General features: G+C 38.2%; 1 protein-coding gene across 1 annotated transcript in view; it reads right to left on the minus strand.

The window, feature by feature from the left end:
* Nucleotides 1-13725, minus strand: part of Rora (RAR related orphan receptor A) — a 675937-nt gene that overhangs the window by 168386 nt on the left and 493826 nt on the right. Inside the window, exon 2 of the mRNA XM_046460899.2 lies at nt 6599-6628. Coding sequence (XP_046316855.1) covers nt 6599-6628 — 30 coding nt within the window. The remainder of the gene's footprint in view (nt 1-6598; nt 6629-13725) is intronic.

A 13725-nucleotide genomic window follows, 5' to 3' on the forward strand; every position in this document is an offset into this window, starting at 1 on the left:
ATAACATTCTCCTTTTTTATAATCAGTTGGTTCTTCACACTTAGAAGTCCATACAGGTAAAATAGTTGTAAGGTAAAAGAAAACCTTAATCAATGGTAGGGATGATTATGTTGCAATGTTTTCTGGTACTTCAGAGGGGAAGATCTACTATAAAGAATTAAGTTCGGGGGTGGAGGGGCTGGGGTTGTGGCTCAGCGATAGAGTGCTTGCTTCACATGTGTGGGGCACTGGGTTCGATTCTCAACACTGCATATAAATAAATGAATAAAATAAAGGTCCATCAACAACTAAAAAAATTTTAAAATGAAAAATTTAAAAAAAACGTATTAAGTTCTTCTTTTTAGAAGCAATTCAGCTCTGGCTTTACGACATGCTAGCTAGTTGTAGGACCTGGGCCTCAGTTTCCTCCTCTAGAGGGGCAGTAGTAATATCTACTTCACACAGTGTGGTAAAGAATAAATAGATGAACACTTACAGAGTGCTTTAGAAAAGTGCCTAAAATTAAGTGTCCCAAAGTGTTAGCTAATGTTAGCTAATACTGGAGATAACAGTGTGGCTCTTATGTACACACGAAGGGGCAATCTATTCTGTTTTGCACCTGGGCTCTACCCCATGACCAGCTGGGTGAGTTGACGAGTTTTTTTGGCTTCTTTGAGCTAAGTTACTCATTCCTCAGATAAGTTTTTTTTTTTTTTAATCTAAAACGTGATGCATGTAGTAAAAAGCTCATGGAACTTATGAGAAGAATAAATGAAATAATGATGTAAAGCACTAAACATATGCCTGGAATATTAGAATTGCTTAGCAGGTGGCAGTTTCTGCTGCTGCTACAACCACAGGTAATTCTGCATTAGAATTGTCATTATTGAATAGAAGTAATGCAAACTTCTGTAATAGACATCTAGTCCTTCTTTGAAATCCAACCCCACGATGTCTAAGTGTTTATTAAATATGTCATAAATCTACACACCAGCATCTGCTAGACTAGATATTTTTGTTTCCTCCCTAGTAGTCACCATGGATTTTAAAGAATCAATCCCATCTCAACACACCCCCTTGAGCCTATGTAATGAAACAGGAACACAAATACTTTGGGTCCAGACTCAATTCATGAATGTGGAGTCTATTAACCAAGCAAACTTGAATCGGCTGGATGCTCTGATGGAAACAACTGGGCTAAATATTCAGTTTTTCAATGGAATTTACAGATCCCCACCATGAACTATGTTTTAAGAATGAAAATCTTCTACCTTCGGAGAACTGGCAGGGCCAAGTGCAGTCCATTTACCTTTAATCTGTTGAGACAGAGAACTTCTGTTAAGCTTAGGAGAGCTTGGCTCTAGTGCACAGGCTGACTCTAAAGGCAATCAGTTCCCGATGCTCCAAAGGGGCTTTTACTTCCTCAGATGAGTTGATCTTGAAGGGACTATAACAAGTGTCAATCTGGGTGGGCATGAGTGGAAATGAGCAGCAGGGATGATTTTTTAGGACATAGGGCCATCACTGCGATTGTTGCTTGGATTACAGCATCGGAATCCTGGATTTTCTCCCTAATTCTTTTCTCCTTTCTCACACTCGCATCTTAGCGTGCATTCCAGTGATCAGCTGAATCTTCTGGAGCTGATATACCTGGCACTGGTGCTTTCAGTTGTTTTCTGTGATTATGTGTCCCTCCCCTTCCTGTCTCTCCCACCTCCAGTCCCTTCCCTCAACTAGTTTGTAAATTCCTTAAGGGTAAAGCATCTGCCAACACATAACAGGTCCTCAATAAATGACTGTCCTTTAAGGAGCTCTTGTAAGATCCATCACCTCTGTTTTGGTTATACCCCACTGTCAGCAAGCTTGCCATCTGGGATGGCCAGTAGTAGCCTTAGTAAGCCTAGCAATGAGTCTTCCTGACATTTCATGAGCACTAGATTGTCTCTTTTCCTGACTACTTGTCAATTGGTAGACAGGATATGGATAAAGGCCTACTAAAAGGACCTCAGTATGGCTTCTTCTCACGTCTGTCCTAAGGAAACACTGTGCCAGCAATTGAAATTATAATTGCTATGAGTCACAACGTGAGTCACATGGGTTGTCACAGCAACCTATTAACTATATCACCAAAGCACCTCCGTTCGCTTTGCCAAGGAAGGTTTCTGCACTTTCCTGGACTGTGAAAATTATGTGGGTGAGCCTCAAGTTTGAGGTTGCTAAGAGTCTACATTCAAAAAGAATGGCCTCAAGGAAAGGAAAAGAAAACGATAAAATAAGGTTATTCTAGTTCCTGGTTCTCCTGAGTAAATGGCAACAATTGTGACAAATTGGTGGGTTCATTTTGTGGTATCAACAAATGCCTAAGGAGAGGAGGTTGAGGCCTCAAAACTAATTTTCTCTAAGTCAAATTCAAAGCCAAACCTCTGGGGGTGAAAAGTGAATACATTAACCTATTCCACTTTAAATGATTGCAATAAACACTTTTTTTTATGGAGGCAAAAGATTACTCTGAAAGACATATTCAGGTTTGTGCTAAAATATATTTATTATTGGGAACTAAAATCATTATAAATAATAGTGCTTTAATTTTATATATTTGAGGTGTTAGCCTGCTGTAACCAAACAACATTTGAGAATGCACTGTTACCTTTTAATAGCTATTTATGTTAAAATTAAAGTTGTTTTAAAGCTCAGAAGCATATATTTGTATTTTGGGGGAAATATTGACAAATTAACACATTTCCTTGATTTCTTACCACTGAGTAACCCACACTTTTTTAAAAAAAAAACATTTGAACATCTTTGAGTATGAATGAAAGAGGCGGTGCAGGTTTGGATCAGAGTAATAATAATAAGGAATATAAACAAGGCTCAGAACAGAAGGAAGAGGCAATAGTCAGATGTCCCTGGGATAATCTGAAGGCCTCCCAGGCACTCTCTGTCCTTCTTTGTGGTGGCTGTCTTACATATTCCTTAAGGTTATGACTATAATACCAAATTTCCCAGAAGCAGGAAGTAGCTAGGATGTTCTGTTGTTATTTTTTTCATCCTCATATTTGTCCTCTTGAAACATTTTAGTAAATATGAAACTATCCAAGTAGAATTAGATTAAGGAGTCAGGAGTGAATGGCTAGTTGTCCTTGGCAAATAATACAAACCAAAACAGAAGTTGATTCCAAAAAAAAAAAAAAAAAAGATATTTATCCACATGGTACTATTTCATCAGGAAAAAGACCAGAACAAACTTGTGAAACACCAAAGCAAAAGCAATCTTGCAAGTGTCCAACCAAATCCATGTGCTATATAATCACCATGAAAATTAAATTGAAATTCTACACCACAGTGTAAAATTGATCTAATATGTCCCTATCCCACAAGTACAAACTCTCTTTCATGTTCGCACACCAAAAACCAATAGCAACGTTTCCTATCAACAATTGAAAAACATCACAAATGTAAAAATTCTTTGACCAATTTTGTCATGATGACCTTGCACTAAAAGCCCCAGAGCCTTGTCTTCTCCCACCAGCCAACTGGAGTCCAGACACTTAAGGCAGCCTGCTCAGGAACTCAGGTGAACCTGAGTTCTCCCAGGACTATGGTCATGAATTCTTCTGAACAATCAAATGTCCTCTCATGGGAATTTATGGTTCAACTCACCCAAAGTCTTTTTTTTTTTAATAAGCAATATCTGTATTTCCAGATAGCAGGGTGGCCTAAAATATTACAAAGTGTCACAACTATTCAGGTTCATTTTGTAGTTCTTGCACCTCTGACTGGGGGACCTGTGAGCTGACACGCTGGTCTGATAATAGATTCTGCAACTGTACACATTAATTTGTAAGTTGAACAATCTCTCTGTGAGGGCACTTAGGAAACTCAAATTGAAATTGCTAATGTGGGGAGACTTCAGCTGTCGATGATTATGTAGTCAAGTCTTGACCAAGGTTTCCAGAACCTTGGCTAAAAATGGAAATTCTGAGACAGTACAAAAATGAATTCATACACTTCAGTGATAGTGAAACTTCTTGAAGAACAGATGTCAAGATGATTTAAGAGGGGCTGGAATTTCATATCTTTTAAAAAAAATCTTATAGGCAAGTTAGGACAGTTCAGTTTTCAAGAAAAATCCAACAGATGCTAAAGAAGAGGTCATTTGGGTAACTGTTTATTAGAGAAAGAACTGATTGGTTTTCTTCCTCCCCATAAGGTTGGGGCCCTGTAGAGAGGTTAAGATCAGAAATATGATGGGCTGTCTGCTGAGCTGGGTGACAAAAACAATCTCCACGTTTCAGAGGCATGGGGGACTTGCACAGTGCTGTGACTTGGACAATTCAATTTCTCCTTGACACATGCAAAGTACTGGGTCAACGTCTATTCAGGTGCTCTCCTTTCCAACTTGTCATTGGGTGGTTTTATTCTGGGCCTTCTCCCCCAAATCATGGAAGTAAATATATTTAAACAAAAAGATTTCTGAGCTAAATCTCTCTCTCTCTCTTTCTCTCAACCACATAAAGGAACTTTAAGTCCTTCTCGATTAACTTTTTGTTTAATATCTAAACATTTTCCTGCTGATTTTCAAAGTTATAAAAACAAAGTCCACCCACTCTGACTATATCTTGATTTTGTATTAAAGCAGGTATAGCTGATGAAGTTCTTTAAGCCTTTGCTGAAAGGCCCATCAGGTTACATTGCCTGTTATTGGAATATCAATTTTTCCTCACTGGCTGCCACTTTCATGCTGTCACCTAACTCCTTCCATGAGTCCTATTTAACCACAGGTTGTTATTTTCTCCAGCAGGCCAATGACATTATTTTCAGGAAGACAATTGCTTGAATGTCTTTATAGATGGACTGTCTGTATATTAGCTAATATCTATGGTCTTTGACTCATCTTGTGAGTTACAATATATGCTTCATGTCCAATGGAGACAAACTAGTGGTTTTGTCCACTTCTCAAAGAGTCAAATGATATTGCAAATAGTCAGTAGCTTTCTGGATATTGATTGCTAGGTGGCCAGGAGTCCATACCCCAAACCACCATAAACAGTAGGCACAATCAGCAGCCCCTATTTGGGAGAGGCCCAGGACTGAGCTAGCAGAAAGACTGAATTACTTACCACCTCTAGAGTGGGTCCCTCCAGGCCAGGGACGAGCTCATGGGCAAGGCTGTGCAAGGAAGCGCTCTGTACCATGCCTGCCCTGCGGATATACAGAGGACTTCAGTCTCCTGCGCTGTCAATCTCTCAGTCATCATGAGCTCAATTATGCACCGACAACAGCAAGAACAACAAGAACAACGACAAAACAACCCCCAAAAAGCTAAGGGTCACGGACTATCCTGATGGAGGGACAGCCAACTGAAACTGTGCTTTGAGAGATGGAGGTGCCTCCTGATCATGTGTTTACTATGGGCAGGGCCTTTCATTGATCCTCAAACAAGCATTCTGTGGGAGGCCATGAGAGAGCCACATGGGGACTGCACGACTGGGACCTAGAAGGCAGGCAACTTCTCATTGAATTTGATGCTTTTTTTTTCTTTTTCTTTTTGGTTTTTGCATTTTTGTTCTCTACAAATACAGATAGACAGACAGACAAACCCAAGAGCAGATTTCAAGAATCAACTGAGGCACAAGCTGAACTACTTTGATGTTACACAGATTGTTTTCCCCAAAATAATTCACATGAAATAAAAAAGAAATTAAAAAGTATAATTAAGAAAAATTTGGGGATATATCCTTGTCATTCCTATATTGTGCCAAAAAAGCTCCTCTGCTTGCCTTAGAAAGATGCCCAAACACATCTCAAAGGTAGCACATATCGGTGGTCTAAAATAGTCATCAAATTCTAATGACACCATTAATTCAAAGCCTGAATGTTATGCTGGCCAAGTGCAGTGAAAGTTGACTGCCTGTATCAATGACATATTATTTCATCCTGAGGTTCAAGGCACAAACATTATTGCTCAGATTGCAAATCACAACACCTTACATTGACGTGAGTTTGTAAACTTAGGGTGTAGTTTGAATGAAGGCAACTGATGAAAGCAGTTGAACCTGAGAAGTGGGATGAATACAGAGCATAAATCCAGCACACATTTCCACATCAAACTACCGATGCCATTTACCAGGGCCCTCGTGGACCATGCCCATGGTCGAGCCACAGCACCTATATTCCCAGTCAATATCTCTGCTCCACAGACATAAGAACAAAACAGCCTAATTTGGGAACTAGTGGAGAGGAAAAGGAGACCAAAGTTTAAAAGAAATCAAGGTGATGTTTCCTAGAAACATACCAACTCTTCGAAGAAGGATCCAGAGTAAGGGTGTTCAATAAGTAACTGATCCTCCTGGCTAGATTTCATGAATTTTCTAACGATTCATGGCTCAAAACACTAGAATTCAGCAGAATATGTCTAGCCTCTCTCTTCAACACACACTCAGTACAAACAGGTGGAGATGTGCCACTTCCGACCACTACAGGTTGAAAATATGACCTCTGTTGAGCATGGATCACAGCTGGAACATTAGTTTATACTCGAAGGGTCACAGCAGCCAGACATATGCGAATTCCAACTCTTCAGAAAACTTTGGACAAAAAAAGTAAATGCATTACTTACATGTATGTGTCTTCTTCGTTACTGAGATACCTGGAAGAGAAGAAACAATGACAAAGGTAAGAAAGTGTCCTCTCTGAGCTCTGTTGATTGTACATCATTCCAGTGTATGCCCAGAACACCATCTTGGTCAGATGGCAATGCATAGCACCGTCACCAGACCTACCCAAAGTCATGCAACTGAAAATGATAAGAGACTGTGAGCATTACCCATTGGCCTAAGAGTTTCTTTAAGAAATAAGATGGACAGTCATGCAACAGGGTGAAACAGGATGAGAGAAAGTTCTTGTTTCTTTCTTGTAAATCGGGAAGATGATCACATTTAGAGGCAGAGATTTAAGGGAGACATTTAAGATGCAAGAGAGCAACACCAACCTACTCAGACAAGAGGCAAACTGAGCAACGGAGCCATTAATTTGGTATGGCCATTGATTCTGTGTTTACTTTTTAATGAAAATGACTCTTCTTGCTCACACGAAGCATAGCTTTTAATGGTGAGGAAAAAATTCTTCCACAAAATGTACCTATGTGTCCATACTCATTAAGGTCACCTGGAGAATGACTGCTTCCTCTCTGCAAATGGCAGCAAAATGTATGGGACATAATTGCATGGAAATATGAAGGATTCATGAGTCAGCACCTTTGATGTTTCCAAGATGATTGACAGATGGCAGGTGGAGAGTGGAACTAAGCAATAGTTGCACGTAAGAGCTGATAGAGATAGCAAGGATGCATGTTTCAATACAAACAATCCTATTTCCAGTTCAGAAATACTACATCTTGAACTCATCTTATGCTTCATTCTTCTTGGGAGATATTCTCAAGACTAAATAGGCTCAAAGTAATAAAACTGTTGAAAACATTTAGCCTGTGACTAAGAACTGTGGTAAACCTTGAATTTTTTTTTTCTTTCAAGTTATTAGGAGAACTATTTAACCCTCTTTTGGAAAGTAAAAGTTGTTGAAAAATTTGGCATCCACATGAGACCTATTACTTAACTATGGAACATGTCGTACAGGGAAGAAATCTGTTATGAAAAATCCGTGGTAGACATTAAGAAAAAAAAGTTAGTTCCAAAGTTGTGTGCCAAGACCAAAATCACACACTTGCTCCCCCCACAATTTTCCAAAGGCCTTTTTTAGGGAAGCTGAAATTACATCGCCCAACTCAAATTTTTTTTTCCTTTTTATTGAGGAAAACTATATTGTTTTCCATCATGTTTGAGTTGGCTTTGCAAAGTGAAGTTAGAACCTTCTGCAAAGATCTTTGCAGGCTCTCTCAGATGGGAACCACAAAAGTGTTCTAGAATTTTTTTGAAGTAACATTTATCACGGGAAGGCCACCTCCCCCAAGAACAACAGTGAGTAAAGTTAAAAATCTGAATACAATTTGGAACTCTAGCTTATGATACCAGCACCAATAAATTGATACATTAGTGCATTTCAGCACTATGAGAACCCTGTGTGTACTTTCCTTAGGAAATGGAGCTTTCTGTAAAATCACTTTGAAGAGAAAGTGCTTAGGCTGTCACTCCTGATTATTCAAAACCTCCACACAATTGGATTTAACACAGCCCAAAACAGACCTATCTATATTCGCTGAGTGTGGAACTATTTTCTCCTGACATCCAAAGGACTGATGAAAATACCACTGCTTTGCCTTTTCTACTTAAATTTATTATACAGCGTGAGGCAGTGTTCTCATCAAATATTTTCATGATGATTACATTGATAATAGATTTTAAGATTCTTTCCAGGAAAGCTGCCTGATCTTGGAGGGCATGATAGTAGGCACAGAGCTAAAACTTCCAATATCTGTCTCCAGAAGAAAGTATAATAACTTCAGCAACAGTATTTAAAGCATTTAGAGAACTGAGAGTAGAGAGGTAGGCTCCAGGCAGTAAATCCTTAGTTTTTTTGAACTGTCAATTAATGCTCAATATAAATAATGTGAGGTTTGTATTTACAGGGTTGCCTGATTTAGCAGATAAAATAAAGATGTCCAGTTAAGCTTAAATTTCAGATATTAAGTTGTTTATCTTAAATTCAAATTTTCCTGGCCAACCTATATATTATCTGACAATCCTAACCTGTACAAATATAATGTAAATTATATTTATCATAGAAAATATAGATACACTAAACCATCAATATAAACATTTTTATGAAGAAAAGCTTAAAGACATACCCCTCTCACAAAAGCACTGTTTTTCAAAAGGTATATTTCAACTCCTAATTATAGAGATGGGACTGCATTACATATATATTTTTACTTAGTAGCCATTTTGAAAAGGAGTTCTATTTTCCTAGAGTAAGTGAACAAATAAAAACAATGCAAACACACAAAAGATGAATTTAATACTCAGAAAATATATTGGTGCTCCCTTGAAAAATAATCCTTGTTCTAATGCCTTGAATTTGTTTCCCTTTTCCCATAGAAGTTCTTATACTTTACAGTAAATGACTCCATAGAAGTATCAAAAAGAAAAAAAAAATAAAGAAGAAAATAACCTTATTTCACAGATGGGGAAACTGAGGCTCAGGGAAGTTTAATGAGTATAATAAAAAGTTTCTCTGTGGAAGTAAATATCAGATGAGAAGCAAGCCTTTGCCAATCTTTAAAATAGATTATATTTTGTATAATATATTTATAGAAATTACCTCTAAAAAGAGTACATACTCATAAGAAGATTTACTGCCTGGAGCCTACCTCTGTCAGTTCTTTAAATACTTTAAAACCATGGGGCCATGTCCTCAGCCTTATCTAAACCAGGAAGCCTCATCATGGGCTTGAGTGAAAGATGTAATCAAACAGACACTGATGCAAACTTGTAGAAACTGCAGTCCCTTTAACTGGAAGACAGACTGAGTTGATTTGAGAAGATTCCAGAGCATTCTAGAAGAAAGAGAACATTCTAGAAATCCAGCTGCCTCAATTACCTACCCCCGTCTCCCTGGTCTCCATTCATAGCAGGCTTGTGTGCCCTGCTTTGCTACCAGCAACTGTTTTCTCACTCTTATGTGGTGGGAGAGAGGGGGTGAGTCTCCTCTTTTCTTTCTCTTCCTATTTTTCAGAGGTTTCAAGATTCCTGTCTTTCTCACCAAGAATAGCACTTATCCTCAGCCAGATCACAGAAGTCATACATTGTGATTTTTTTCTCTTAAGTGGAGGAGAAAAGACCTTCAGAAAAATACCTTATCTGAACATAATGGTAGCAGCAACACCTCTGAACCAAGAGATTCTTGGAGAATTAAGTTTTCTAAGGACAAATTACCAGGATTATTAAGGAGGCAAATACCTCTAATATTCCACTCAGGAATAGAAAGGTATACCTTTTTTAAAGTCAGTTCTTAAAAGAACTGTATCTGGGGGCAAGCTGACCTGAGTGTGCATATGTAGCCCACCTACTTTCCAGCCTCTCAATGAGATACCTTGGGCAAATTACTTAACTTTTCTGAACCTGAATTTCTTAGTCTTTAAAATTAAAAATAATCACCATAATACTTAAAGACTATTGTGAAAAAGTGAATTAATAGCTTTACAAACTGAGAAATGTGAATATGTTAATATAAATGTTAGTTATTGACTTTGGTAAAGGATGAGCAATTTGCACAGTATTATTTTAATAAAATTGAATTATCGTGTTCTCCTAAGAGCTATGCCTTCACCTCCCATAGTATCCCTGGGTTTCACACTGATTCAGGCCCAAGTATGTGCTTTTTCAGCTCAACTGCTCTGACTAGAAAATGTCTTCATTTTTGATGGAGAAGAGCTGCGATAGATAGAGACCCAAGTTCCAAAAAAGTAAGTGTACTCTTTTCTAGACCCTGAGCTCCATTTTGATTTTTGTGCTCTGTACAGTCTAGGAGGTTGCTGATCAGTGAGGACAAAGGACATTGATCACCACCACCAAAGGGTGTAGAACCAAGCCTGGCTGTTGTGAAGGTTTTGATTCACTTCCAAATGACTGGGAAGAACACCAAGATCCTTCCTCAGAGATTCACAAACAGCCCAGAGCAGAGTAATGCTCTCTACAGAGAAAGCGACTTCATAGAGTTGTGGTGAATGATGGGGTGGACCCAAGTTTCTAAACACAAAACACCCCTCCCCCAGCCCCAAATGAACCCAATTGGGAAATCATTTAACTTCTCTGGGCCTTTGTTTTCTCATCTGTGAAAGAGGTAGTTGAATTGATGGTTTTTAAATTTCCCTCCTAGTTGCCTGATCAATGGCTCTTGCTTTCCTTCTAAGTTATCAAACCAACCACCTCTTTCTAAGCCAACAGGCTGCCAGATCTCTCTCACACTGTTAAAAAAAAAAATCCGAGGTAGAGCATAATAAAAGGTAACCCCCTGAAAATTTTTCTTCTTGCCTTAGAAAACCAAAGAGGAAAGAAGGCAGTACTCACAATAGGTTATGTAAGTAAGAGATACACTTCTCTGGGGGAATCTTTTAAAATGATCTGGGCTGGAGAAAAATGGCATGTTTTGATGAAGTTGCCAGATGCCTTATTATTTCTCTCTCTCTCTCTCTCTCTCTCACACACACACACACACACACACACACACACACACACACACACCAAGGGCATTTCCAGGTAATGCTTTAAAGTACTTTACAGTATATCAGTAATTTTAGATTGTCAATTAAAATCACTAAAAATAAGAGGAAAAAAAACCCAAAAACTCCACGAATACTCTACCCAAAGTAGGGCTTCTAATATAGCAAGATTGCCTGACTCAATTGCACCAACCATGCTTCAAAGCAAAGCAAAGGAAATGTCATGAAAATACCACAAATTTGTCACTGTCATGCTTATCAGCAGGGAAAAGTTTCAGAGTTATAGTCATCCCAGGAAAGAGCACTTTAGGAATGTAATCTCATATTTCCAATCAGTGCCAAATCTTGGACCAATTAACTTCCTTTTTGGACTTCTTATTGTCTCTTGGTTTCTAACAATTGTCTGGATACCAAGTTAATTTTAACCTTTTTTTTTTTTTTTGCTTGGTAAGAGAAGGCATCTTTCCTCCTCCCCAATTCCTGAGCTAGCATTTCCTGAGACCTTGCATTCTGGACAAGTCACTAGCTACAAAGATGCTTCTTTGCTACCTTGTCCATATACAGCCTTCCTTGGGCCTTCTCTTGTCCCCTTTTGCAATGAGATAATGACTTTGAGGTAGAGATATCACAAACATGGATAAGTTCTGGGCTAGTATCAAAGCAAACAAACACACATAAAATGTAGCAAAGAGGTTCCTTTTTTCTTTATTTTTTTTAAAAAGTCAATATTGCTATATTTCAGATGAATGTGGAAGGAAGAAAGAAAGATACTGGAGGATAATTCATAGGCTTAGTCAATCTAACTCATGATGTTACACTTGCCTTGCACATTGATTGTTTAATTTCTAGAAAAGAATGACACAAAATCTGAAGACCTTCACAAGATTTATTTTCATTTCTCACAATATGCCCATTACTGAATCTGTGAGATCTTGGGCAAATGGCTTAACTTCTCTGAGTCTATGTGTCTCTCCACAAAAGGGAAGAGGGCTGGCGATGAAGTGCAGTGATATAGCACTTGCCAAGGATGCATGAAATGCTTGGATGGATCCTCAGAACTGAAAACTAAGGAGCGGGGGGACAGGGATAACATTCTGAGTGCTAGGTTTAAGGTAAGACTTCAGATGATTCATTTGGGAACCAGGGCATAGTGCTTCTTTCTTTCTAAGATGTTTCTAACTGCATACACTTTGTGAATATAATCCCTGTTAGATTAAACAGAGATATAGACAAATAGACATAACCATTAGGGCACTGTTGTTAAATAGATGGATAATCTGGGAAGTTGGGTTTGAGGACACAGGGAAAAATCTTTAAAATAAAACCTGGAACATTTAACCTCCTTCCTGCCATATGATCAGCAGGCACAGGGCAAAGGTCACCATCTCCAGGGCCTCCTGTGCTTCTCCTTACTTCTAGATTTCATCATTGTAAGGAGCTACCTGTCAAAACAGAAGTTTATGGGCAGCGGACGAACACCAGCTAAGAAGCAAGACTGAGCATTTAGGCTTTTTTTTTTTTTTTCCCTTGAATGGCTAACAATTGCTTCATAAGGAAAATGCTATCACTTTGTGCTGGTCCTACATGCCCTCCTCCTCCATCTTGGTTGTCCGATGAGCTTGCTCTATTCCATACATAGTCAAGGAGAAAGTCCAGGCAGGAGGTGAGTGAGGAACCCAGCCCATAGGGCCTCGCTAAACAAAAATGATGTTACAAAACAATGTCCTTGTCTAGGACAAAAGAACCATTAATGATAATCAGTACATATTACTGAAAGTGCTCCAAGTAATCTCTGGACTTTGTTTCAAAAATTCTTAATGGACACTAATGCTTAGAGTTCACTCAAAAGAGAAATAAATTATGTGCCAGGGTTGCAGGGACCAAGGACAACATTCAGAAGGCATCAAAAGCATTAGCAATGTTACGACAATCAAACATTTTGTAATTACATAAAAAGCCTTTAAAAATCATTTAGAAATACTAATTATGAACATTAATAATACTTTAATGTGAAGTTTCTTTTATGTTACAGTTGAGCCTAGGTTGGGCCATTTCTGGAATAATATTTCAACTTTTTTACCAAACAAGGTGCTTTTGACTCCATGAAAAAATTCCATTTTAGTTTGAAAAATAGTTATGAGAATGGAATAAGAATTTTTTTAATTAAAAAAAATGTTGTGTGTGATTGACCTCCATCTTTAGGTCATACTTCCTGACATTTGAACCCAAAAATATCTTTTAATTTTGGATAGGGAGACCAGAAGTATGCCTTCTTTTAAGTCCTGCCTTTATCCTTGACAAAACAATTCTGAGGACAAAGCTTCATTTCAGATTTTCCAGAAAAGGCAACATAAAGAGATCATTAATCTATCTATGAAGAAAATCTTGAGACTAAACTTATTTGGAAAACATCCATCTTTCCTCTTAGAGGTAACTAAGTAATGCATTATGAAAAGTCCATACTTAAGGAGGGCAATTTCTCCTGCTGGTGCCAAATGCATGATTAGTACTAATGCACAGCAAGGATCCTAAGAATCCTTATTCTTTCAAATTGATTTCCTTTTATTGAG

This window comes from Marmota monax, unplaced genomic scaffold, assembly GCF_021218885.2.
Source record: "Marmota monax isolate L192 unplaced genomic scaffold, Marmota_monax_Labrador192_F-V1.1 WCK01_AAM20220418_F8-fsc00001, whole genome shotgun sequence".
NCBI lineage: Eukaryota > Metazoa > Chordata > Mammalia > Rodentia > Sciuridae > Marmota > Marmota monax.